The sequence below is a fragment of the Podarcis filfolensis genome (assembly GCF_964270895.1).
Source record: "Podarcis filfolensis genome assembly, chromosome: 8".
In the NCBI taxonomy this organism is placed as follows: domain Eukaryota; kingdom Metazoa; phylum Chordata; class Lepidosauria; order Squamata; family Lacertidae; genus Podarcis; species Podarcis filfolensis.
The window spans coordinates 73,431,224-73,459,173 of NC_139611.1; the positions used below are offsets into that span (position 1 = coordinate 73,431,224).

Sequence of the window (27,950 nt, forward strand, 5' to 3'; positions counted from 1 at the left end):
ACCAAGTTAGCCCTAGAGGTGGGGATTTGATTCAGTCTGCATTTGAATCACACGTTCTGTAACAATAAGCAAACCAAAACATCTTTCAAAATTCACACTTATCTCTTTACAAAGGACTTATGTATAGACTGGTGGATTTTCCATATGAGAATTGGTGCCTTATGGGATATTGGGATGGGGTGGTCTCCCCAACACAGGATAAGACTTCAGAGAAGTTAATCTTTGTTGCTCTGCCCACTTTTTGCCTTGCTGTTGGCCAATGGCTTCTTGATCATTTCTGGAACACAGTGGCAATCCAGGTGAGTTGCACCATTTCCTCTTGCTAATGCTGAAGGCCTATTGCAAGTTGTTTGTGTGTTGTAACCTTTGAAGACAGAGCAAAGGAGAAGCAGAGAGAAGGACTGAGCTGTGAGCTGGAGGCTTTTGGTGTGCAGGAACATCTCTCTGGAGATCTGACGTGGGGTAAGCAAATCTGTTGCCTGGAAGAGGGGCTTATCCTGGTTGCCTTCTTTTTTAAAAAAATAATAATAAATTTTTTATTAATTTTCCAACATATATCAAAACACAACACAACTGACAATACACAAACAAACATACAAACACGTATAATTTCATAACTTCTTTTTCTTAAACCTTGTTTCAACGACTTCCCCATACCTCCCTTTTCTGCATCCCTGTTTTAAACTTTTCCAGCAACCCCTAATTTCAATTACTTATAATTCACTTTCTTTAATCCTTTTTCTCTTACCCAATTATTTGTCACTGCAATTCTGTTTTACATTACCCATAACATTTTAGCACTCATTAATTTTACAACAGTTCTTAAGATAAGTTTTGAATTTCTTCCAATCTTCTTCCACCGTCTCTTTTCCTTGGTCACAGATTCTGCCAGTCATCTCAGCCAGTCCCATATAGTCTATCACCTTCGTCTGCCACTCTTCCAGCGTGGGTAGTTCTTGTGTCTTCCAGTACTTTGCTAAAAGAACTCTTGCTGCTGTTGTAGCATACATAAAGAACGTCCTATCTTTCCTTGACACCAATTGGCCTACCATGCCCAGGAGAAAGGCCTCTGGTTTCTTATGAAAGGTACACTTAAGTACCTTCTTGATTTCATTATAGATCATTTCCCAGAAGGCCTTGATCCTTGGGCACGTCCACCAAAGGTGGTAGAAAGTCCCTTCAGTTTCCTTACATTTCCAGCATTTATTATTGGGCGTATGATAAATTTTTGCAAGCTTGACTGGGGTCATGTACCACCTATAAATCATTTTCATAATGTTCTCTCTTAAGGCATTACATGCCGTAAATTTTATACCGGTAGTCCATAACTGTTCCCAGTCAGCAAACATAATGTCATGACCAATGTCTTGTGCCCATTTAATCATAGCTGATTTAACCATCTCATCCTGTGTATTCCATTTCAACAGCAAGTTATACATTCTTGACAAATTCTTAGTATTGGGTTCCAACAATTCAGTTTCTAATTTTGATCTCTCCACCTGAAAGCCGATTTTCCTGTCCTGTTTGAAAACTTCATTTATCTGGTAATAATGAAGCCAGTCTCTTACTTTTGACTTCAATTTCTCATAGCTCTGCAATTTCACTTTTCCCTCCTCTTGTTCTATAATTTCCCAGTATTTTGGCCATTTAGATTCCATATTAAGTTTTTTCACTTCCTTAGCTTCCATTGGTGACAACCACCTAGGGGTTTTGTTTTCCAACAAATCTTTATACCGAATCCAAACATTATATAGTGCTTTCCTAACAATATGGTTTTTGAAACCTTTGTGAATTTTTACCTTGTCATACCATATATATGGCCAACCAAACCTATTGTTAAACCCTTCCAGATCCAAAATGTCTGTGTTCTCAAGAAGTAGCCAGTTTTTCAGCCAGCAAAAAGCCGCTGATTCATAATACAGTTTTAAGTCTGGCAGGGCAAACCCCCCTCTTTCTTTTGCATCAGTTAATATCTTAAATTTTATTCTGGGCCTTTTGCCCTGCCAGACAAATCTAGATATGTCTTTCTGCCACCTCTTGAAACAGTCCATCTTGTCCACAATCTGCAGTGTTTGAAACAAAAACAACATTCTCGGCAACACATTCATCTTAATAACAGCAATTCGGCCTAACAAGGAAAGCCTCAAATTTGACCATATTTCTAGATCTTTCTTGACTTCTGTCCAACATTTCTCATAATTGTCTTTAAATAAGTTCACATTCTTAGATGTTAAATTAATCCCCAGGTATTTCACTTTCTTTGCTACCATTAATCCAGTTTCACTATAAAACCTCTCTCTTTCAGCAACTGTTAAATTTTTCTCCAATACTTTCGTTTTCTGTTTATTCAGCTTAAAACCTGCTACTTGACCAAATACTTGTATTAGCTCTAAGACTCTTTTTGTACTAGTGTCTGGCTCTTGAGTTAGTACTAAGTCATCTGCGAAGGCTCTCAGTTTATATTGTTTAGCTCTGACCTGAATCCCTTTAACCAGCTGGTCCCCTCTAATCATGTTTAGTAAAACCTCCAAGACAGATATAAAAAGTAATGGGGACATTGGGCACCCCTGTCGTGTCCCTTTTTCAATAGCAAATTCTTCAGTAACCACATTATTTACAATTAATTTTGCTTTTTGTTCAGAATAAATTGCACCTATACCATTCTCAAAACCTTGGCCTACCCCCATCCCTTCAAGATTCTTCTTCATAAAACTCCAAGAGATATTGTCAAAGGCTTTCTCCGCGTCCACAAATATTAATACTGCCTTAGTATTAATATTAGCTTCTAATAGCTCCATAATGTCTATTATATTTCTCACATTGTCAGATAAGTGTCTTCCTGGAAGAAAGCCTGCCTGATCTTTATGAATCTCTCCCACCAAAACTCTCTTCAATCTTTTTGCCAAAATGTCTGCAAAAATTTTGTAATCCACATTAAGTAATGATATAGGGCGGTAGTTCTTGATCTGGTTCTTCTCAGTCTCAGATTTTGGTATAAGTGTAATATACGCTTCTTTCCACGATTCAGGTGCCTTCTTCCCCTCTAAAATTTCATTGCAGACTTCCTTCAGCGGTTGTATCAACCATTCTCTCAATGCTTTGTAGTATCTGGAAGTCAATCCATCTGGTCCTGGAGATTTTCCCAATTGCATATTTTGAATGGCTCCCTCTATTTCTTGCTCAGTTATCTTCTGGTTCAAAATCACTTTACTTTGTTCAGAAATTTTTTGTAATCCATATTTTTAAAGAAATTCTTCTATCTCTTTTTCATTCACCGGCCCTTGTGCATAAAGTCTCCTGAAATAACTCTGAAAACAGTTTCTGATCTCATTTGGTTTATAAATGTTCTTTCCTTCAACTTCTAGGCTTGTAACCATATTCAGTTTTTGTCTCTTCTTCAATTGCCATGCCAGAAGTTTCCCACATTTGTCTGCCGATTCAAATGTCTTTTGTCTCATTTGTTTTATTTTCCATTCTATCTCCTGATTCATCAGTTCCATGTATTGCCTCTGATAAAACTTAATTTCTCTCAGAATTTCATGTGACTTTGGCTTTGATCTCAGTTTTTTTTTCTCCTTCTTTTATCCTTTCTAAGATCTTATCCTTCTTCTCATTCTGTCTCTTCCTTTTTATAGCATTCTGCTGTATTAAAAATCCTCGCATGACAGCTTTACTTGCGTCCCAAATTACTCTTTTCTCCACCTCTGTTCTCAGATTTATCTCAAAATAGTCCTTCACCGCTTTCTGGGCCTTTTTGTACACCTCTTCATCTCTAAATAGGGAGTCATTCATCCTCCATCTGAAGGAGCCAGCTGTTGTTAAGTTCATCTCCATCTTTACAGCATTATGGTCGGAGCAAGTCTTTGGGCAGATTTCCACTTTTTTTATCTTTGGTGCCATCCCACTAGTTACCCATATTTGGTCAATTCTGGTCCAAGTCATTTTTGCTTCAGAAAAGAAAGTTCCCTCCCTCTCAAGAGGGTTCCTTGTTCTCCAAATGTCAATCAGGTTCATATTATCTGTCATTTCAAAAAAAGTCTTTGGTAGTCTCCCATCCTTGGAGACTACCTGTCTTTGTGCTTTATCCATGTTTGTAGAGACCACTCCATTCATATCTCCCATCAAAATTACATTGTAATCCAAATAGTCCATTAATGTCTCATGCAATTTCTTAAAAAATTCTGACTTCCCTTCATTTGGAGCATAAATTCCTATTATCAATAATTTTTCTCCTTGAACTTGAATTTCAATTGCCAAATATCTTCCTTGGTCATCTTTAAAAATTAATTTAGGGGCCAACTTTTCCTTTGCGTAAATCACCACTCCTCTTTTCTTCACTTTGTCTGATGAAATAAATTCCTGTCCTAATCTTTTATTAATAAGTAATTTTCGATGTACTCTGGTCACGTGGGTTTCTTGCAAACAAATCAAGTCCAATTGTTCTTTTTTTAAAATATGAAAAACCTCACGCCTTTTTCTGGGAAGATTTAGTCCATTACAATTCCAACTTAGAAATTGCAGAGACATCTTGTTATTTACTTAATTGTTCCCCCAACTGCTCCACGCAGTTCTTCTCCTGTTGGTGTTTTAAGCCCAAAAGATAAATTTGAAATGTCTGGTACTTCCTCTAGATTTGTAGGTTTACCCGGTTGCCTTCACCTATGCTTGGCCTACTCTTGTTAGGAAATGCCATCAGTGATCTCTCCTCTAGAAGGGAGGAAGGCTCAGAAAAGGCCAGTGGATAATTAATGGTCTGAAGGAGCAGCAGCAGGACCAGGAAGCTCAGCAATCCTAGCAAAGGTGTGGGCGAAAGGGTATTGCATATGTGCATCATTCTAATCTCTGATGGAACCAGTATCCAGAAAGTGCCTACCACCCTGCAGTCCAGCAGTTCAGAAGTCAAAAGAAAGCACAATGATGCAGTGGTGTAGCGTGGGTTGTCAGCACCTGGGGCAAGGCAAGTAATTTGCGCCCCCTAACCTGTGGATTTGCGCACCCTAACCCTAACCCCCAGATGTTGCGCCCGGTGCGGCCGGCCCCCCTGCACCCCCCACGCTACGCCACTGCAATGATGCAGAGGGTCAGGGAAAAGAGATGAGGACCATCCACAGATAGGTGGTGCCCTTTGATCAGAGGTGGGTATACTGCCCACCCCTGGTGAGTGGGTTGCAGAGTAAAAGCATGCCAGGGGCTTGTTCCAGGGTTCCTTTCACCTAGAGAAAGGAGGTGGAGATTCTGAGCCTGATGAGACAATAACCTCTTGATTTCTCTAGGAGAAAGGAATATTTTTCAGTAGCTGAATGCTGGCGGACTTTGGTACTTCGCATAACTGGAGGCGAGGAAATAGACTAAAAGCAATTGTTTTGAACCAGACTTTTGCAGTAAAATAGTTTTTTAAAAATAAATAAATAAAAACTATAAACTTCTGAGATGTTTTATAGTGTTTTTAATATTCTGTTGGGAGCCACCCAGATGGGCAGAGTAGAAATAATAAATTATTACTATTATTACTGTCATACCTCGGGTTAAAGTAGCTTCAGGTTGAGCGTTTTCAGGTTGCGTTCCGTGGCGACCCAGAAGTAACGGACCAGGTTACTTCCAGGTTTCGCCGCTCGTGCATGTGCAAATGCTCAAAATGATGTCATGCGCATGTGCAGAAGTGGCAAATTGCGACGGGAAAAGTTCTGCTCAGGATGCGAATGGGGCTCCGGAACAGATCCTGTTCGCATCCAGAGGTACCACTGTATTATTATTATTATTATTATTATTATTATTATTATTATTATTGCTTTTTCTGGGGGGATGCAGGATTAAGTATACCCCTAAACATGTTGTGAATCTAAGTTTGACCTCATTGAGGGGCAGTATTTCGATATGAGTAGGAAAATGACAATACCCCTAAACATTTTTTTAGAAAAAAAACACTGATTATTATTAACCTGAAATGGAGAAGTATTAATTGCCTATCATAGTCTGCACACCTGAGGACATCTATATGACAGCACAATGTGCTGTAGGCCTCTCGGCACATATGCAAATTTTAAACACACCCAAACGCAGACTGCAATTTATGTGGAATAATGCACATGTCTCCCTTCCCCAGGTTCGTCATCTGAGCAGTCACAAGATCTGACCATTCTCACAATGCAGGCCCTGCAGATCGGCGCCATGATTTGCAGTTTCATCAGTCTTCTGCTCTTCCTGGATCTGGAAGGGTTTAATAACAGGTTTGGTTGGCATACATATATATGGTATGACAAGGTAAAAATTCACAAAGGTTTCAAAAACCATATTGTCAGGAAAGCACTATATAATGTTTAGATTCGGTATAAAGATTTGTTGGAAAATAAAACCCCTAGGTGGCTGTCACCAATGGAAGCTAAGGAAGTGAAAAAACTTAATATGGAATCTAAATGGCCAAAATACTGGGAAAATATAGAACAAGAGGAGGGAAAAGTGAAACTACAGAGCTATGAGAAACTGAAGTTTAAAGTAAGAGACTGGCTTCATTATTACCAGATAAATGAAGTATTCAAACAGGACAGGAAAACTGGCTTTCAGGTGGAGAGATCAAAATTAGAAACAGAATTGTTGGAACCCAATACTAAGAATTTGTCAAGAATGTACAACTTGCTGTTGAAATGGAATACACAGGATGAGATGGTTAAATCAGCTATGATTAAATGGGCACAAGATATTGGTCATGACATCATGTTTGCTGACTGGGAACAGTTATGGACCACCAGTATAAAGTTTACGGCATGTAATGCCTTAAGAGAGAATATTATGAAAATGATTTATAGGTGGTACATGACCCCAGTCAAGCTTGCAAAAATCTATCATTTGCCCAATAATAAATGCTGGAAATGTAATGAAACTGAAGGTACTTTCTACCACCTTTGGTGGACGTGCCCAAGGATCAAGGTCTTCTGGGAAATGATCTATAATGAAATTAAGAAGGTCCTTAAGTGTACCTTTCATAAGAAACCAGAGGCCTTTCTCCTGGGCATGGTAGGCCAATTGGTGTCAAGGAAAGATAGGATGTTCTTTATGTATGCTACAACAGCAGCAAGAGTTCTTTTAGCAAAGTATTGGAAGACACAAGAACTACCCACGCTGGAAGAGTGGCAGACAAAGGTGATAGACTATATGGGACTGGCTGAGATGACTGGCAGAATCCGCGACCAAGGAAAAGAGACGGTGGAAGAAGATTGGAAGAAATTTAAAGTTTATCTTAAGAACTGTTGTAAAATTAATGAGTGCTAAAATGTCATGGGTAATGTAAAACAGAATTGCAGCGATAAATGATTGGGTAAGAGAAAAAGGATTAAAGAAAGTGAATCATAAGTAATTGAAATTAGGGGTTGCTGAAAAAGTTTAAAACAGGGATGCAGAAAAGGGAGGTATGGGGAAGTCGTTGAAATAAGGCTTAAGAAAAAGAGGTTATGAAATTATACGTGTTTATATGTTTGTTTGTCTATGTTTTGTTAGTTGTAATGTGTTTTAATTCATGTTGGAAAATCAATAAAAATTTATTAAAAAAAAAAGTCTTCTGCTCTTCCTCATTGCCCTGTGATCAGACCACTGGGTAGCAGATAGCAATAGAACCATTGGCCTCTGGAAATTTTGTGTTTATTATGGAGTCAATTCTGGTTGTAGGTCACTTGGGACGGATGTGAATAGTAAGATTTTTGTCTTCTGCTAAGAGTCCTAGTGGTGTGGTATTCAGCACTAACCTGAGTGCAGTGGGTTCCAGCACAAAATGGCTGCTATGGGCAGCATAAAAATGGTGATGGTAGTCCATATTGCTGATTCCCATCTGATCTCCAAAAATCACGGCTTTTACTGTGGTATAATATATGCAACAGGTGATCCATCAGGATACCACTTTTGTTTGCTGAGGAGTCCCCACTGGCACCAACTATAGGGGGCCCTGGACGCCTGGGTGCTTGGCACCTACACCATGGGGCCTCCAATGTGACTTCTGGAGCTTCGCGAGGCCCCAAAAAGTGCATTGGAGGCCTCACAGGGCCTCAGAAATTGCGTTCGAAGCCTTTCAGGGCCTCTGATGTGACTTCCAGTTACTCCCGGAAGTCAGGTCAGAGGCCTTGCTGGTTGCGTTCAAGGCCTCAGACATGACTTCCAGGTCTCCCAGATAATTGCTGCAGCATGCGCAACATAATGTGACATCATGACATCACGTTACATCACGGTATGCCACTGGGCACTCATAATCTGGGGCCCAAGTTGGCGCCCCTGGGAGTCCCTGTCCATCACTATCAACCACAACCTTTCTGCATGCAGCAAAGGATCCTAGGAAGACTGCACACTTAATTTGCACTGTGTTCTTGGCAGGCTTGCTGTGTCCCACTGCCGCTTCATGTGATGTGCGTGTTCGTGCGTGTGTGTGTGTGTACTGCAGGGAGATTGGCAGTTTGGGACTATTTTTTGGTGGGTTTTTTAATGGAAGTTGTCCCACCGTGACTAGCTTCACACTGAGGAACATCTGATAAGCTTGTAACAATACCCAGGACTCCACAAATTGCATCTTAGTGGCACCTGAACCAGCAGGAGGAGGAGCAGTAGTCTGGTCAACTGCAAAGCAGCTAAAACTTCCATTACCATCTTCCTGCTTTGCTACTGCTCCCTGATGAAAGGAGAAGAGAGACGCTGGACCATCCTGCAGGACACTGGACCCACCTACCACTGATTTGCAACAGCTGGCCTTGAGACTTCTGGGTGGGGTGGAGAGGTTAACTGGGGGGAAATGTTGGTTCTATGGCAAAGACTTTAGGACTAGGCGGAGGTGGAGGTTTTGTTTATTTGCTAATAAGTGGGTCAGAACATTGCTGTGTATGTGCCCCCCAATGCAATTTATGTTACATGAAATATTAAGGAATTATATGATCTCTCCCCCCCTCCCTTTTCACTCTATGGTATTATGTATTACTTTTTTTCCTTTTTTCGCTGTAAGTCGCTTGGAGACCTTCAGGTGACAAGCAACTGATAAGTCTAATAAATGAAATGAAAACAAAATGTTACCTCAGCTACCTCTCCTGATGGCATCTCTCAGCATCTTAATACAGTGGTACCTCGGGTTAAGTACTTAATTCGTTCCGGAGGTCCGCTCTTAACCTGAAACTGTTCTTAACCTGAAGCACCACTTTAGCTAATGGGGCCTCCTGCTGCCGCTGCGCCGCCGGAGCACAATTTCTGTTCTCATCCTGAAGCAAAGTTCTTAACCTGAAGCACTATTTCTGGGTTTGCGGAGTCTGTAACCTGAATCGTATGTAACCTGAGGTACCACTGTAGAGATGTTAAACAGCATTGGGGGGAGAGGGGGGCAGAATGAACACATGTGGAACGTGGCAGGTGTTGCAACAGCTCAATAACCATCGTGCTGGGTAATAGGAGGCTAGTCTCTCAGGGCAAATGTGGCATTGCCCCACCAACCTCATTCTGTTCTCAGCCAGCCCCCACCTGCCAGCCTCCTTACTTATAATAAGAAACTTACTGTTGGACTTCCTGCCACCACCCCCACCCCCACCATAAGCATCAGCCACCAATGTTAACAGCCCCACTTTGCTCCATTCAGGAACTGACCCCCACAGGTAGGATTAGGAACACCATCACAAAATGGTGCCCCACTGTGTCTAAATTAATTTTATTTATTTAAGTTGGGGGTTCTCTTGAAAAATACAGATTAATTCTGAAATGGAACAGCATACTTGCAAAATGGACGTGGAACATATAAGGAATGATCTATCCATCCCAGGCATGAGGTATTACACAGGGTGTCTGCAATGCAATTCTCCAATCCCATGGATGCATTTAACCCTTCTTTCTTTCTTTCTTTCTTTCTTTCTTTCTTTCTTTCTTTCTTCTCTCTCTCTCTCTCTCTCTCTCTCTCTCTCTCTCTCTCTCTCTCCCTCCCTCCCTCCCTCCCTCCCTCCCAGATTTTGTCCATAGTACCAGAGTCTTCATGCTGCTTAGGATGACTGCTGGGGCCATCTCTTGCCTTGGTCTTTGTGGCAAATATTTTGACTTCCAGTTTGGCTTCATCTCCAGGGCCAAGACCTCAGCTATAGCCAGCATTCTTGCAGGTATTATGGGGGGTCATAAGCACCTGCTTCTGGCTACCAGAGCACTTCTTCCAGCCACTGCATTTCACTAGCGGCAGCTTCCAGAATTTTATTTACAAGTAACTTTATATCCTAACGTATTTTTTTCTTCCTACCTGTTTGTGTCCTGATTGCCATGGCCAGCTACACAGGGCATGTGGGATCACTGGCCAGTTACGGATGGTCTTTTGGCTTGGGCTGGGCCTCCTTTCCTCTCTTCCTTATAACTGGTGAGTATGTGTCAAATGGGAAATGCTGAATACGTGTGTCTTTACCTTCGCATGGAGTTGCCAGCTGCATTCTTTCATTAGTGAACAGTTTGGGGCTGATCTACACGTTTAGCACCATCATGCACTTGTGTCCCTGGCCGTGTGCCACTTTGGCTGCAGGTGGATGTTCACATATTGGACAGTTTCTGAATGTGACATGCCATACTCACAATTCCACTCTCAGCAAAAGAGGAAGAGGGCAGAATGTGGACCAATCCCCTGGGTGTGCTTCTTTTCTGAAAGCATGGATTACTTCTGTATGTTTTGCATTGAAACACATTCAGAAATGTCTTTCTTCCTTCTTACCATCACTCTGAAGAAATCAGGTTTTCCCAGATTCAGCTCGAAGGGCAGGAAAAACATCTAAATCAAGTTTGACCTAAGTGTGTCGGCAGGACTTCCGGACTACAGAAATACTGCCCTTATTCCTTACAAACTGTCCCAGAGGCTTTGGCTGAGTACAAATGATATTATATTCTAGAATGCATGGAGGCAGAGTACTTGGTTTATCCACAGGCAATCTCGATCTATTCTTTTACTCCAAAGCACTTCTTGATAAATTGGTTTCATTCCAAAATTAAAAGCTCATTCCAGATTGGTTTTGCATTACCCCACAGTGCATCTATTTGAAAACCTATGAAAAAAGATGGAGGCATGTCTTGGAAGAGGAGTCCCTTGTAGAAGTTTCAAAATTATTATTAATAATAATAATAGTAACAATAATAAAATTTGTATGCTGCCTGTGGCGTTTGCCTCCTAGGATGGGTCAAGGAAAGGGTTAAAATGGATGTGATGTGATTAGCCAGTGAGAATGCAAGGGGGGAGTAAAAGATAGAGTGGGAGGTTTTGAAAAGCAGTTGAGGTTTGGGAGTTGGGAGTTGAGGTTTGTCAGTTGGGAGTTGAGGCTTGGGTGTTGGAGAAGGAAGAGGGTGGATGAGGAGTGGGTTGGTAGAGTTGCATTGTGAGAGAGTGAGAGGAATTGTTAGGTGGAGTCAGATAGATAGTTGGGAATAATTCAGTTTGAAGTTGTTAGGAACTAAGATTTAAGAAACTGTCAAGAGAAATAAACGGAAACCATACGCTTGTTCCTGCATTTAAAAATAAACTTGATTATTTCTTTATGTTAACAACTGTCTGGACTCCGTGTGTCCCCGTGAGAAGCGGGGTGGTGGCAGCGAAGAACGCTAACGCAGTGGTGGCACAGGGTCAATAGACCGTGAAATGTCTGGGGGCCCTGTGTGATCGCCACACTGCCCTATACCTGCGGGTCTCAGGGCGCTTCACAAGATAAAAACACAATATAAAAACACAGAATACATAATCAAAATGAGAACTAAAACAACCCAATAGCTCCCCTCCCCGCAACACATTAAAAAGGGGTATTGGATGTCAATCCAAAATGCATAATGTAGTTCTGTGGAATAGAAAACATCTGTGCCCGTTAGAATGGCAGGGCTTTGATGATCCAGGCATGATCCCACCGATGTGCAAGGGAGGTAATGCTGGGGTCAGTGATTTGGATATTTCAGATAGTGTTTTATTCTCCTTGAACGTCTGCCCTAACCAGCTCCTTTTCTCTCCTGACAGGTGGGCTGGCTTTTCGCCTGAATACTGTGCAAGGGATCAGGTTTGATGGCATTTCTAAGGCACAGAAGCTACAGACGTTTCTAGTGTGCTTATATAATTAAACAGAAGTTTCTAGGGTGTTCTGTGCGTGAGGAAAGTTATCAAGGGAACAGAGACGTGCTGCTGGGGCAATCTCAGTGTGTTATCTCTTACCCAAAGACAAAGTGCTTTCAGGGATGTCCGAAAGGAGTCTTGTGTTATTCTACTCTTTCCTGTTCTTTTCCTCTCATTCTGTGCTGATTTTTACTTGCTAAGTGTACATAGACGTTTAAGTTTCATTTTTTCTGTTAAATTGTTCAGCAACCGGATTTTTGAGAGACTTTTACCTTCCAGGGAGCTGGAATTGTACCACCAAGCTCATGTTATGTCGTCAGTAAACCTTTACTAATAGATTTTACTGAGTCTGAGGTTGTTGTTGTTTTGAATTACACATCATCTTGCAAGCTATTCTACTCTGCTACCAACCAAGCAAGCGTGGCTGGGGTCATTTGAGCACAAACCCTGACATACTGACATGCATTCTGCTAATATTTATCCAGAGCACATTCCAATGTATACGTAGCAGAGTAAAAACATAGACACATTGCAGGATTCCCGATAAAGAGACCAGAGGCAATTAAGATTTCATCCAGCAGAGCTTTACTGCTACAGAAGGCAAATGAGCATAATGGTCACAAATCCAATACATTCAGGATTGGCACTGTCCATAAGAAATCCAGTTGCAGCAGACTTAATTTAAACTTACAATAACTTATAATAAAACTAGAACTGTAACACTAAGCATACTATATACAGAACACTACACCAAAAGGATGTGGGTGGCACTGTGGTCTAAACCACTGAGTCTCTTGGGCTTGCTGATCAGAAGGTCAGCGGTTTGAATCCCCGCGACGGGGTGAGCTCCCATTGTTCAGTCCCAGCTCCTGCCAACCTAGCAGTTCAAAAGCACATCAAAAAGTGCAAGTAGATAAATAGGTACCACTCCGGCAGGAAGGTAAACTGCGTTTCCATGCTCTGTTCTGGTTTTGGTGTTCCGTTGCCACAGAAGTGGCTTAGTCATGCTGGCCACATGACCTGGAAAAACTGTCTGTAGACAAATGCTGGCTCCCTCGGCCTGTACAGCGAGATGAGAGCCGCAACCCCAGAGTCATCTGCGACTGGACTTAACTGTCAGGGGTCCTTTACCTTTACCTATTTACACCAAAAGGAAAGAGAGACAGAAAGTGAAACCCAGGCTCCTTCTGGCCTTATGATTATAGCCAGCATGACCTTGAGAAAAAGAGAGAACAAAACCAGTTTAAGCCAGCTGTACTCAGCTTCTCTGAAGGAATGACTCAAATATCATAAACCTTCTGCTTGCTTCTAGGCAGAATAGAAACTTACATGTCAGCTAGAAATTTCTAGCTTACACCAGTTTCTTTCACACAGAGAAGCTTTGAGAACCCTCTTGAATGAATTGGAATAGGAAAGATCAGATCAACACTTTCTGTACCAAGAAATGCAAACTGACGCATACTGCTAGGTCAGCATGAGAAAAAGAGTGTGCTACAATTTCAGAGGAGCTATGTCAATGTACTTGGTCACAGACACAGTTTTCAACCGGGGCAAGCTGGACCTGGAGGAAATGACTATACTTTTGTGATGAAGCTAATACATTATATAATAGCAATGGGGTTAAGGAATAGCAAATTCACAACAAATTGGAAACTGTTAACTGAATACTGAACTTGCCAACTTAATGCCCTCCAAACGTTGTTGTGCTATGTGGCAGGAATTTATGTATAGGTTGGGGGGGGTTGCCCCTCCAGCAGATATCATGCACATGCAGCCCACTACCAAAATTAGCACAATCACTTTTGTGACTTTTGTGATTTGTCCCCACAAAACACTTCATCACAGTTTCTTCCTATCTATTCAAAGGGCCTTTGCTGCACGATACCAAATGTAACAATTCACTGATAAATGTATCTATGTATTGGCTCACTGGGAGAACTTCAGAAATTCACATAGACACGTGAGCTCAGCTAGTCAGCAGCCCCTCTGCCTGAGTGATAATCCCTGGCATCCTGATACCTGAGTGCCAGACAGGTAGCCATTCCAGAAATAACCCAGATGAAGACAAAAGGGTGTGATTAACTTTTCTGGGAAACAGGGAAATGTATATATCTTTTTTGTTATACTTGATGGGTGTTTGGTGGAGGGCAAGGAGAACCATGGGGCAGGGTCCAGGATTACTGCCACCAGACCTTCCCTTTCATGATGTAACCGTGATGTATGAATGATGTAGTTTGGGGGGCTGTAACATGGGGATTAGCAGCTAATAAAAGTTTGGGGGCTCTTTTGCTCTTTTGTTCTGGGCTTCCATCTTGTTCCACCTTGTGGCAGGTGGGAGTCCTGTCGTGACAGTCTTCAATAAAGACCAAACCACTGGCTGCTGTTTTGCTCTGGTATTCCTGGCTGGTGTCCTTGTTTTTTGTCCAAGGGAGCCCTCAGATTTCTCCGTTAACAGCTACAACTCCCATCATTCTTGTCCACTGGCCAAGCAATATTATTATTCCTTCAGTGGTTGGGTTAAATGAATGTGCTGGCTAAAGGAATGGATTTTACTCAAAGATATTCAACTATTAGACTTGGAAGGGCATGATATTAAGTATGAATGGCATGCCGGTCTCTGGTATGAGAAAGTGAAAATATGTAAAAACTTTTCAAACCATGTGATTAGAAAAAACCTACACAGAGTTTGGGAAAAACATAAAAAACTGATTAGAAAGGAAATCACTGTTGTGGCTATCCCCAATGGATGCGATAGCAAGGAATGAAATTAACATGGGACCATCAGTGGATAACCTACAGACATCTCTTAGATTTAAGAGAACAGAATGAAAAAAATTGGAAGAGATAAAGAATCAAGTTGTGGATTAACTTCAAATTCACCAACTTAATGAACTATTTAAGATGGACAAAAAATTGGGTTTGCAGACCAGAGTTCCCAGTTTGAAAGGGAACTTTTATGAACTAAAGAGAAAACATTGCCTAAAATGTACAGGCTGCTTCTAGAATGGGAAAAGAAAGGCGAATTTGTGAAACCCAGTACAATTAATTGGACAAGGGATGTGGGACAAAATAATTTAATTTGCATTCTGGGAGAAATTATGGGAAACAGACCTGAAATACACAGCATGTTATTTACTGAAGGAAAATCTCATGAAAATGATCCACAGATGGTATTTAACGCCAAGCAGATTAGTGAAAATGTTTGGAGCTGGGAGTATAAAGAGGTAGAAGGGTCATATTACCACATGGGTTGGCTGTGCAAAGTTATTAAGGATTTCTGGGAAATGATGTATAACGAGTTAAAAAATAAAAATAAAAGAACATTTCCCAAGAAACCAGAAGCCTTTTTTTGGGAATGGTAGCAACAGAAGGGCTCCCCCCCCCAAAAAATCTGTTCATATGCCACTACAGCAGCTCGAATTTTGCTTGCACAAAAATGAAGAACAAACGATGTACCGACTAGAAATGACATTTCAAGATGCTGGAATATGCAGAGTTAGTGGGTCTGACTAGTAAGATACGAGAACAAGATGGTCAGGAATATAAAAAGGACTGGGAAATGTTGAGTATTTTTTAAAAAATCACTATATACTGTATTTTTCGCTCTATAAGACGCACTTTTTCCCTCCTAAAAAGTAAGGGGAGTGTGCGTCTTATGGAGCAAATGCAGGCTGTGCAGCTATCCCAGAAGCCAGAACAGCAAGAGGGATCGCTGTGCAGTGCTCCCTCTTGCTGTTCTACCTTCTGGCTTAGCTGTGCCAAGCCTCTTAAGGGCAGGGGGAGCCTTCATCCAGTGTGGTGTAGTGGTTAAGAGCAGTAGTCTCATAATCTGGGGAACCGGGTTGGCGTCTCCGCTCCTCCACATGCAGCTGCTGGGTGACCTTGGGCCAGTCACACTTCTTTGAAGTCTCTCAGCCCCACTCACCTCACAGAGTGTTTGTTGTGGGGGAGGAAGGGAAAGGAGAATGTTAGCCACTTTGAGACTCCTTAAAGGGAGTGAAAGGCGGGGTATCAAATCCAAACTCTTCTTCTTCTCCTGCCCTGAAGAGGCTTCACACAGCTATCCCAGAAGCCAGAACAGCAAGAGGGATTGGTGCGCAGCGATCCCTCTTGCTGTTCTGGCTTCTGGGATTCAGAATATTTTTTTTCTTGTTTTCCTCCTCCAAAAACTAGGTCCGTGTTATGGTCTGGTGCGTCTTATAGAGCGAGAAATACGGTATATGCGAACAGATTACCAGGTCTTGAATAAATTCAGTGGTGTAAGAGAAAGCAGGAGATGGAAGAGGAGATTTTGGCAACTTAGAATATGCAGAAGTGGAAAACAAAAGAAACCAGGGAAGGAGGGGAAGGGAAACCTATATGTGGGGGTGGTTTTGTTGTTGTTGCTTGTTATCAGTCATTTGTAATTTCTTTTTCTACTCCTTTTGCTTTTTTTACATGTTCCTTTTGAATTGTTTGTAAGGATGCAAATAAAATTATAATAAAAAAGGTAAGGAATGAGTAAGATGGGCACCTTTTATGAATCAAGCAGAAAGGGATTATCTATGAATTGCATTATTTGCTTCGAGTCTTTGGCCTTCAAATTCTGTATGTTCTGTATGTGCACATGACTATTGTGATTCTTCTGTTTGTCTCACAGCTTGTGGTTTCAATAAAGAATATTTTTAACACAAGCACACAGATTCCCAAGTCTAAAAGGCAACCTCATTACAAAGACAGAAATGTGCCTTTGGATTTACAGGGAGCTCTCCGTTTTCAGACATTCAAGGCATGAACGACTGTGCATGCTTGCATAGAGGGCGGTTGGTATAAGGTTCTCAACATCAGTACCACCCTGTGGGAATCCCTTGCAGAATTGTCCCTAATTCACTGCATGGGACATGGGTGGCACCGTGGGTTAAACCACAGAGCCTAGGACTTGCCGATCAGAAGGTCAGCGGTTCAAATCCCCGCAACGGGGTGAGCTCCTGTTGTTCGGTCCCTGCTCCTGCCAACCTAGCAGTTCGAAAGCACGTCAAAGTGCAAATAGATAAATAGGTACCGCTCCAGCAGGAAGGTAAACGGTGTTTCTGTGTGCTGCTCTGGTTCACCAGAAGCGGCTTAGTCATGCTGGCCACATGACCCAGAAGCTGTCTGCGGACAAACGCTGGCTCCCTCGGCCAATAAAGTGAGATGAGCGCCGCAACCCCAGAGTCGGTCACGACTGGACCTAATGGTCAGGGGTCCCTTTACCTTTACCTTAATTCACTGCACAAAGCAGGAACAGGCAGAGGCATCTCTTTGGCACTCAGGACTCTTTCTGAGCTACATTTCTCCCATCATGCTCTTTGCTTGCCTGCATAGGGAAGTAACGTGAGTGTATTTGAAAAGTAGTCTGCTTATCTGAAGGTACAATTAACCTTTGTTCGTTTCCGCTCTTTTTGCCTTGACGTTGAACTATGAATGTAACAGTAATAGAATCATAGAATCATAGAATCATAGAATCATAGAGTTGGAAGAGACCACAAGGGCCATCGAGTCCAACCCCCTGCCAAGCAGGAAACACCATCAGAGCACTCCTGACATATGGTTGTCAAGCCTCTGCTTAAAGACCTCCAAAGGAGGAGACTCCACCACACTCCTTGGCAGCAAATTCCACTGTCGAACAGCTCTTACTGTCAGGAAGTTCTTCCTAATGTTTAGGTGGAATCTTCTTTCTTGTAGTTTGGATCCATTGCTCCGTGTCCGCTTCTCTGGAGCAGCAGAAAACAACCTTTCTCCCTCCTCTATGTGACATCCTTTTATATATTTGAACATAGCTATCATATCACCCCTTTACCTCCTCTTCTCCAGGCTAAACATGCCCAGCTCCCTTAGCCGTTCCTCATAAGGCATCGTTTGCAGGCCTTTGACCATTTTGGTTGCCCTCCTCTGGACACGTTCCAGTTTGTCAGTGTCCTTCTTGAACTGTGGTGCCCAGAACTGGACACAGTACTCTAGGTGAGGTCTGACCAGAGCAGAATACAGTGGCACTATTACTTCCCTTGATCTAGATGCTATACTCCTATTGATGCAGCCCAGAATTGCATTGGCAGTTAGTTGATGGATTACAACTGGGGTATATCTCACACAAAAACTGCATCTGCTTGTATGGATTTTCATTGTATATCAATTATTAAAGTGAAGGTGAATCTTTGGTCTTAGCAAGCTTTCCCTAGGGCTCAGAGAGAGCAAACTTGGATTTTAGAGGAATCAAAAAATTATTAATTGTGGGATATATGCGATGGCATTGCTGTCTACAGAATATCTTTAATTGGACTCGGGGAACATCTGCTCGTTAAGAGACTCGAAAAATTACTCTGAATTTCATTAAACAAAGGAAAGTTGGAAGACAGCCCAGAACTTTAGAGATAAGAGCTTGGAATGAAGAAGGAACTCTTCGAGGGAGTACAGTGCTGAAAATGACTGACAACAACAATAATAAAATTCCTGTTGCATGTCAACATATATATGGATTTGTTAAACACGATTGAAAGTCACATAACAGTGACTGTGATAACGATAAAGGGTTTGGATGGGAATTTTGTTATTGGGAATAAACAACAGAGGAAAATGCAGGAACATGTGAGAAATGTAGATAATAGTTGTGCTGCATCTGATGTCTTTGCAGGGATGTTTGCAGGTGCAGAAAACAATTGAAAAAGTATGCAAGCACTCTCTAAACCTCAGGAAACCCTTGAAAAACCCTTTTGGTAACCCAAAACTCCACCAAACTCCACCACAATTGCTCCCTCCAAATCTCCTTTCTCAAACTCAAACTCTCTGCAGGCCTCAAACCACAGTGCAAAAGGCTCCTGGGATTGCGAGACACCGTTTTCGCACCGTTTTTGTCATTTCCATGCTCTTTTAGGGCCGTTTCCCCCCTTTCCGTGCCACTTCTGGGTTCGCGGTGATGCATGCATGCACAGTCGTGTATGCCTTGAACATGCGTAAATGGAAGGTTGCCTGTAAATCCAAAAGCATATTTCTGTCTTTGTAATGAGGTTTCCTTTTAGGCTTGGGAATCTGTGTGCTTGCCTTAAAAATATTCTTTATTAAAACCACAAGCTATGAAACAAACAGAGGAATCACAATAGTCATTTGCACATACACAATATTTAGAATTTGAAGGCCAAAACTCAAAACAAACAATGTCATCCATAGATAATTTTGTTCTGCTTGATTCATACAAGATACCTGTCTTTCTCATTCCTTACTTTAACCCAGCCACTGAATGAATAATAAAATTGGTTAGCATCATTCTTAATTCATAATACTAGCATGTGTTTAGCCAATACTGTACTGTAAATATTTTATAACCTCTAAAAAGAAATGTTTTTAGGGGAACAAAAAGGGTTTCTTTCTGAATTGGGAGTAGCTGTCACTTGGCTCTGCTCAATGACCCACCCTTCAATGTCGGATATATCTGTTTTTATGTCCCTGTGTTTTTATGTTTGTACATATTTTATGGGCTAATAGCCGTAAATAAATAAATAAATAAATTGTAATTGGGAGTAGCCTATCTGTTGCTCTCCAGATGTTGGTGAACTCCAGCTCCATTCTGCCCCAGCTAGCATGGTCAAAGGCCAATGGACAAGGTTGATGGGAGTTGTAACTAGGGTTGCCATACGTCCAGTTTTTCCAGGACATATCTGCTTTTTTTAGTTCTAATTAGAGCCCTCCACAGATGACCGCGCCATGAAGCATCAAATTCTCAAGTTTTTATACAGTTCCTCCTGCATTCCATTTGATTAATTAGATCTTTCTTAATGAGGCTTGCCAAATTGCCAAAAGAGCCAGTGTGGTGTAGTGGTTAAGAGAGGTAGACTCGTAATCTGGTGAACTGGGTTCGCGTCTCCGCTCCTCCACATGCAGCTGCTGGGTGACCTTGGGCTAGTCACACTTCTCTGAAGTCTCTCAGCCTCACTCACCTCACAGAGTGTTTGTTGTGGGGGAGGAAGGGAAGGGAGAATGTTATCCGCTTTGAGACTCCTTCGGGTAGTGATAAAGCGGGATATCAAATCCAAATCAAATTCAAATCGTGAAATAGCAAGTATAGAAAGGAAACAGCCACTCACTTCACATAAACCGTAGAAAACGCTGAAAGTCCTTCTCAGTTCAAAGCTTGGCACTCAGTGACTGAATTACTTAGCAGGTCTTTTTTTGTCTCCTTCTTCCAGAACACGCCTGTTTGTAAGTTCAGATTTAATTAATTTTTAAAGAACAGGGATGCTCATGGAGATGGCTCTGGAGAGTTTCCAGTTTTTGCAGTGCTCAGCACCCAGCGTCCCTGCCCCCACATTCTGTAGTGAGCGGCAGTTATCAGATGATCCGCAGGTGACGGCCAGTCCCCCCCCACCCGGGGGGGGCAGGGATAATTACTCCCATATTACCCCTGAATTCCTGCACAGCTGGAGTCCAGTGCCATGGGAAAGCAGCCAAACGTGATGGCGATCAGACCAGAAGTTGGGGGGGGGGGCAAAGTTTTGGGAGCAAATCCTTTGGGAAGAAGGGTGAGATATAAATTGAAGAAATAAATGAACAAGAACAGATGCAAAGTAAAGTGAGCTACAAATTGCATAAGCTCCAGTATGTCCCCTAACAAAACACAACTCCTAGGGTTCAAGTCCAACTTCGCCAGAGAGTAGAAAGATGGGGATTGAGACAACCAAGTTAGCCCTAGGGGTGGGGATTTGATTCAGTCTGCATTTGAATCACACGTTCTGTAACAATAAGCAAACCAAAACATCTTTCAAAATTCACACTTATCTCTTTACAAAGAATGTATGAATAGACTAGTGGATTTTCCATATGAGAATTGGTGCCTTATGGGATATTGGGATGGGGTGGTCTCCCCAACACAGGATAAGACTTCAGAGAAGTTAATCTTTGTTGCTCTGCCCACTTTTTGCCTTGCTGTTGGCCAATGGCTTCTTGATCATTTCTGGAACACAGTGGCAATCCAGGAGAGTTGCACCATTTCCTCTTGCTAATGCTGAAGGCCTTTTGCAAGTTGTTTGTGTGTTGTAACCTTTGAAGACAGAGCAAAGGAGAAGTAGAGAGAAGGACTGAGCTGTGAACTGGAGGCTTTTGGTGTGCAGGAACATCTCTCTGGAGATCTGACGTGGGGTAAGCAAATCTGTTGCCTGGAAGAGGGGCTTATCCTGGTTGCCTTCACCTATGCTTAGCCTACTCTTGTTAGGAAATGCCATCAGTGATCTCTCCTCTTGAAGGGAGGCAGACTCAGAAAAGGCCAGTGGATAGTTAATGGTCTGAAGGAGCAGCAGCAGGACCTGGAAGCTCAGCAATCCCAGCAAAGGATATAATAAGAAGAAATAAACTGAAAGTTGGTATAGTAGCACTGGATATTTGCAAGGCATTTGACTATGTAGAATGGTTGGCATTAAAAATGATTATAGAAAGCTTAGGATTTGGAAAACGATTTAAGGGATTAATAAATCAATTATATTTGAGGAACAAGGCATATGTCATCGTGAACAATGGTATAACAGAACGAACACTAGTTCGAGCTACAAGACAAGGATGCCCCCTTTCCCCTATTTTATTTGTATTGATCATTGAAACTCTGGCCAATGTAATTTGAGAAGTTAGAAATATATAAGGAATAAGCAATAATGGAAAAGAGAAAATAAGTTTATTTGCACATGACGCCTTGCTAACAATCAAAAATCCATTGGAAAATATGCAGGTAATAGAGGAACATTTGAAAAAAAAATGGGTTAAAGCTGTCTGAAATTCCAGAGGTAGCATTGTTATCAATTTATGATGAGGTGGAAGGTTTGCAGGCTATGAAGGGCTTGCTCACAAATTTATTGACAGCTGTATGAGTTTTTATAGCTAGGAAGTGGAAGGGGCAAGGTGAATATAAAATAGAAGAATGGTATAAAGAGGTGTGGGATATAGCTACTAATGATAAATTAACATGTGCTATTAAGGTAAAATGGGGAATATGTAGGAGAAATGATTTTAAGGAGATATGGAAAGTATTTGTGGAATTTGTACTGTTCAAACGGAAAGGGGTCAAACCATCACAAGAGGTGTTGAAATTTTGGGAGGCTGGATAGTTACAATGGGAGCTGGCAAACAACCTTGGCTAACCGCTCTGGCTGAGTCTCTTGGCCCTGACAACTGGCCTTCTCAGTCTACTCTGACTTGAAGCTTGAAGTTCTTAATTTAAACTCAGCAGAGGCACCTATCCATCTTAGTCCCCAGTTTTCTCCATAAAAAGTCTTCTTTTCTGTCAAAGGCTGAGGTCGAATCAATGAAGGTGAACGATGAGAGAAGAAGGGAGGGAGGGAAGGAGAGCAGATATATGCCATTCGGTTATTTGTCCTGAGCCAAACACCATTCACAGAAATGACTCCTGAGTGAATGGATGGCAATTTGTTTGGTTCTCTTCATGTCTTCCTCCTCTCCCACCCAACCCTTCTGTTTCAATTTCATTAACTTACTAACTGGGGCACAAATAGGCACAAAGCAGAAGTAGTTCTGGGGTGGTTGCAGCTTGAGGAAATGGAGTTGTGTGGGGAGGGTGGGGAGAGCAGTTGTTTGTCCGCAATTGACACTGCTAGCCACCATTCTTCAGCTCAGGCATATAATTTTTCTAGCCAAAGTGTCCATCAATCTGATAGATCTTAAAAGATATAGAAGTGAGGCATACAAACCCCACAAAGATCCTTATCACTATCCACATATCGGAATGCAGAGCTACAAATGAGTGTCAACAGTTCATAAGAAGGATTCAGAGACCTGCAGCTGTATGGCGGCATATACCATATTTCTCCGTGTATAAGACAATGCTTTTTGCTAAAAAAAATAAATAGGCAAAAATTGGGTGTCGTCTTATACACGGAGAATGAATGCAGGGGGGACGTGTGATTAATGGTAGCAGCAAGAAGGAGATTGGCAGTGGCAACTGGGCAGGCAATTGGTGGCTGTGGCAAGTGGGCAGGTGGGCTGCTGGTGGCAGTGAGCGGGCAGACAATTGGTGAATGCAGTGAGGTGTGCATTCGGCAATGGCTGTGGCAAGCGATTGGCAGTGGCGGGCAGGTGGGTGAGCGATTGGCGGAAGTGTTTCCCCCCACCCCCCAAAGAGGCTAAACAACTGAATTTCTTAATTTTGGGTTTAAAAAATAGGAGTTTCTTATACAAGGGGGCCTCTTATAAATGGAAAAATACAGTATTTTCAATAACTAAAAATAATTATAATTATAATCCAGTGCACAAATGTATTTATTCAGCTACTGCTATATCACAGGCAAACGGTGTCAAATGGTGGAGGAGACCCAGTAAAGTACTGACGTACAGTACTTTATAAAAAAAAAATTAAAAATCGTTTTTACATCTCCAGTGTCAAAGACCAGGGTAAAGAGGTGTGTCTTCAGCATTCACCAAAAGCTATATAATGATGGTGCAAGACTCACACCTGTGAGGAGGGAGTGCCACAGCTTTAGGGCCATCTCCGAAGCCATTATCCATCAAGCTTTTGAAGGAGGTGGAAAAAACCAAGATGGCAAAGCATATTACATTTGCTACAAATAATTAGTTCTGACCAGCATTTTCTGCTGTAGACGTTCTTTTGACAGGTTATCAGGGCTTTATATTCTTTTTTTAAGGCACGTATGGAGAGATAGGCTTGTTGCCTGACTGAGTTAACAGATGTCAGGGCGGCTTTGTAGGCGCTAAGCAACAGGCAGGTAAAATTAGTAAGTGGTCCACCAAGGCGCTCAGCAGTTTTCAGAAGATCAAGGTGGGAATTATTTTGGGAGGAGGGATCACTTATGAGAACAGGGTGGTGAAAGGCAACACAGTTTTGCTCCCCCCCCCCTTTCCTTGCAGCACAGTTTGTTTATTTTTTGTTTATCTTGCGCCCTGAGAACCTGGAACAGAGAATTAGTAAACGTACAGCCTGAGGACATCTTCACGACAGCACAATCTGCAGTAGGCCTCTCGGCAGATACGTAAATTTTAAGCACACCCAAACATAAACTGCAACTTATGTGGAATAATGTGCGTGTCTTCCTACCCCAGGTTTGGCATCCCAGTTACGCTGAGCAGTCACAGATCTGACCAGTCGCAGAATGCAGGCCCTGCAGATCAGTGCTGTGGTTTGTGCTTTCATCAGCCTTCTGCTGCTCCTCATTGCCCTGGGCTCAGACTACTGGCTGGCAAATGCCTCGGGCAACATTGGCCTCTGGAAAGCTTGTGGTAAAGTTCTGGCAGTTTATACTTGTGGTTCACTTGGGATGGATGTGAAAGGTAAGCTTTTTGTCTTCTGCTCGGAGTACTAGTGGTGTAGTATTCAACCGTAACTTGTGTGCGTGGGGGGGGCAGTTGACAGTTCCCCAACTTCCTGAAAATCCAGTGTGACTAGGGATAACACATTTACTCCATGCTTTTTTTTGGGGGGGGGGGAATTAATGTTTTGATTAAAGTGAAGTGGGTTCCAGGACAAAATGGCTGTTGTGGGAATTTAACCTCCTTCTTCTTTTCTCTTCCTTCCTTCCTGAAAGATTTCATCCATGTTACCCGAGCCTTCATGTTCTTTGGGATGATCGCTGGAGCCATCTCTTGCATTGGTCTTTGTGGCACCTTTTGTAGCGTGCAATTTGGCTCCATCTCCAAGGCCAAGACCGCAGCCATAGCCAGCATTGTTGCAGGTATTATGGATCCAGTGAAGTTGTACTCTGAGCAGACCCGCTTAAATCAATGATGGAAGGACCTATTCAATAGTCCTCTCTCCACCTCCAGGGTTTTGTGAGTGGTGAAGCCACCTACCACATCTCCAATGAATATGTAGCTGGGAAGGGGAGGGCAGCAGGATGATCAGGCCCAATTCCTGCCTGGTGCTTCAGTCAGGTTTAGCTCAAGCCCAACGCTATGGCATGTGGGCGGTGAGACTGGTTCCAGATCCGATGGATGCTGGGCCAGCTCAGCCCTGCTTTCTCCTTGCCCTGGAAGCACATCCAATGGATATGTTGCAAGGGCGGAAGTAGGAGCTCCCTGCAGCCAATCAGAAGCCACACTTTGGTTTCAGAACTTTTTGGAACTCAAACGAGTTCCGGAATGGATTCCTTTCGACTTCCAAGATACAACTGTATAGTATACTACTTCTTCTTCTTCTTCTTCTTCTTCTTCTTCTTCTTCTTCTTCTACTACTACTACTACAGTGGTACCTCAGGTTACATACGCTTCAGGTTACAGACTCCGCTAACCCAGAAATATTACCTCGAGTAAAGACCTTTGCTTCAGGATGAGAACAGAAATTGTGCTCCGACGGTGTGGCAGCAGCAGGAGGCCCCATTAGCTAAAGTGGTACCTCAAGTTAAGAACAGTTTCAGGTTAAGTACGGACCTCCGGAACAAATTAAGTACTTAACCTGAGGTACCACTGTACTACTACTACCAAGTTATATATTTATAGGCTGCCCATCTGACAGGGTTGCTACAGCCACTCTGGGTGGCTTCCAGCAAATGACAACACTGTAAGGCAACAAACATTATAAATAACTAAAATGTGAAAACAATTTAAAAACCCCCAATTATAAACAAAAAATAGTTTAAAACAACAACTCTTAAATACAATCAGTTCCACTTGATCCTTTGTCCCTATCCCCATAGCCATCTGGCAAACAGGGCACATCTTTCAGCCACTGCATTTCACTAGCTGCAGCTTCAGGGTCAGCCTGGAATATTTAATGTACAAGCTACTTAATATCTTAATGTATTTTTTCTTAATAGCTCTTTGCGTCATGATTGCCATGGCCGTCTACACAGGGGAGACAAGAGGAAATGCCTATTATGGATGGTCTTTTGGCTTCGGCTGGGTCTCCTTTCCTTTCTTCCTTGTAACTGGTATGTGTCAAATGGGAAATGCTGAAAATATGCATCTTTATTTAAAGGTTTGCCTTCGCATGGAGTTGGCAGCTGTTTATTTCATTACAGAACAGTCTGGGGCTGAGCTACGCATTTAGTATCATCACGTGGTCGTGCCCCTGGCAGTGTGCCACTTTGGCTGCGGATGGAGGCTCAGATATTGATCAATTTCCTGGTGTGACATGCTGTGCACACAATTCCACTATCAGCAAGAGAGGAAGAGGGTGGAATTTGAACCAATCCCCTGGGTGTGCAACTTTACTGCAAGCATGGCTTGCCTCTGTGTTTTTTGGCCTCGAAAAGCATTCAGAAATGTCATTCTCCCTTCATACTGTTATTAGCCGCTCTGAGCCTGGCTTTGGCTGGGGAGGGCAGGATATAAATAAATAATAATAATAATAATAATAATTATTATTATTATTATTATTATTATACCAACACTCTGACAGAATCAGGTTTCCCCAGATTCAGCTCGAAGGGTAGGAAAAACATCTAAAACAATTTTGACTTAAGTGTTTCGGCAGGATTTCCGGACTACGGAAATGCATTTGTGCCAAACTTCAGCAACTTGTAATTTGCTAGCCTTATTCCTTACAAATGCTCCCAGAGACTTTGGCTGAGTACAAATGATATTATATTCTAGAATGAATGCAGACAGACTACTTATTTCATTCACAGACAATTTTCATCTATTTTTTGATCCCGAAAAACACTTCTTGATAAATGAGTTGTTTTTATTTTTCTTATTTATTATTATTTTATTATAATTATTAGTAATACCCTGCCACTCTGGACGGCTTCCAACAAAATATTTAAAATACAATAAAACACCAGGCATTAAAAACTTCCCTACACAGGGCTGCCTTCAGATGTCTTCTAAAAGTCAGATAGTTTTTTATTTCCTTGACCTCTTGGGAGGGTGTACCACAGGGTGGGCGCCACAACTGAGAAGTAAAAAAGCTCATTGCAGATAGGTTTTGCATTGTCCCACAATGCATCTATTTGAATACTTATGAAAACAGATGGAGGCAACCCTGGCAAGAAGAGTCCCTTGTAGAAGTCTCAAAATGAACAATGTAGTTCTATGAGAGAGAACTGGGCCTGTTAGAATGGCAGGGCTTTGAGGATCAGGGCATGATTCCCCCGATGAGAAAGGAAGGTAATGCTGGGATCAGTGATCTGGATATCTCAGATAGTGTTTTATTCTCCGCTGGCTATGCCCTCACCAGCCCTTTTTCTCTCCTGATAGGTGGGCTGGCTTTCCGCCTGAATGCTGCCGCAACAGAATGAGGAAAAGATTTCAGATGAGCAATGTTGATGTCACAGACACAGTCTACACTGGAACAAGTTGTACCTGGAGGAAATGACTATACTTTCATGATGAAGATGACACATTATACAATATCAATGGAGTTAAGGAATGACAAATTCACAGCACATTGCAATCCGTTAACTGAATACTGAAACCAGCCAACTTAGTGCGCTCCAAATGTTGTTTTGTTACAAATTAGGGCTGCCAAATCTTCTAAACCAAAAAAGAGGACATAAAAAAAAATCATAATAAATAAATAATGATAATAATAAGGGGGACGGTAGGCTTTGTGAAACTGCTCAACTGAGCAGTTAACGTGCTGGGATGGGGACTCTGTAAAACTGGCTGTGGGGAGCGCGGTTGCCGCTTCCTGCAGCTGAGCAGTTAAAGGAGTCCCCAGCCCGGCACTGGTTTGCCCGCGAGCAGAGGGTGCACTGGGGCTGGCTCAGCTGGGATTGGGAGCTCTCCTGTGCCCCAGCTGAACCACGCAAAGGAGCCCTGACGCTTCTCCCACTCTGAGGCATGCTGCTTGCGCTTGCAGGGCACAGCTGTTCATGCTTCTGGAAGGCAGTTCCCAAGCACATGTGTACTTTGTCTAAAACCAAAAAACCCTGGACATTTTGGCAATTAAAAAAAAATCCCCCCGGACGGTGTT

At 42.3% G+C, this 27,950-nt stretch overlaps 2 protein-coding genes and 1 long non-coding RNA gene across 3 annotated transcripts in view; 2 read left to right on the forward strand and 1 right to left on the reverse strand.

Moving 5' to 3' along the window:
- LOC310769267 overlaps positions 1-27,950 on the reverse strand; it is a 122,574-nt gene that overhangs the window by 20,809 nt on the left and 73,815 nt on the right. The gene's annotated exons all lie outside the window — the stretch shown is intronic.
- LOC310769085 (lens fiber membrane intrinsic protein-like) overlaps positions 1-27,950 on the forward strand; it is a 79,911-nt gene that overhangs the window by 16,865 nt on the left and 35,096 nt on the right. The gene's annotated exons all lie outside the window — the stretch shown is intronic.
- LOC310769088 (protein NKG7-like) lies at positions 382-27,344 on the forward strand. Its single transcript, XM_083628185.1, has 5 exons — positions 382-462; positions 24,140-24,367; positions 24,622-24,768; positions 25,849-25,962; positions 27,233-27,344. Exons 2-5 carry the CDS (start codon positions 24,190-24,192, stop codon positions 27,271-27,273), a joined length of 480 nt encoding a protein of 159 aa, XP_083484311.1. The 5' UTR covers positions 382-462; positions 24,140-24,189; the 3' UTR covers positions 27,274-27,344.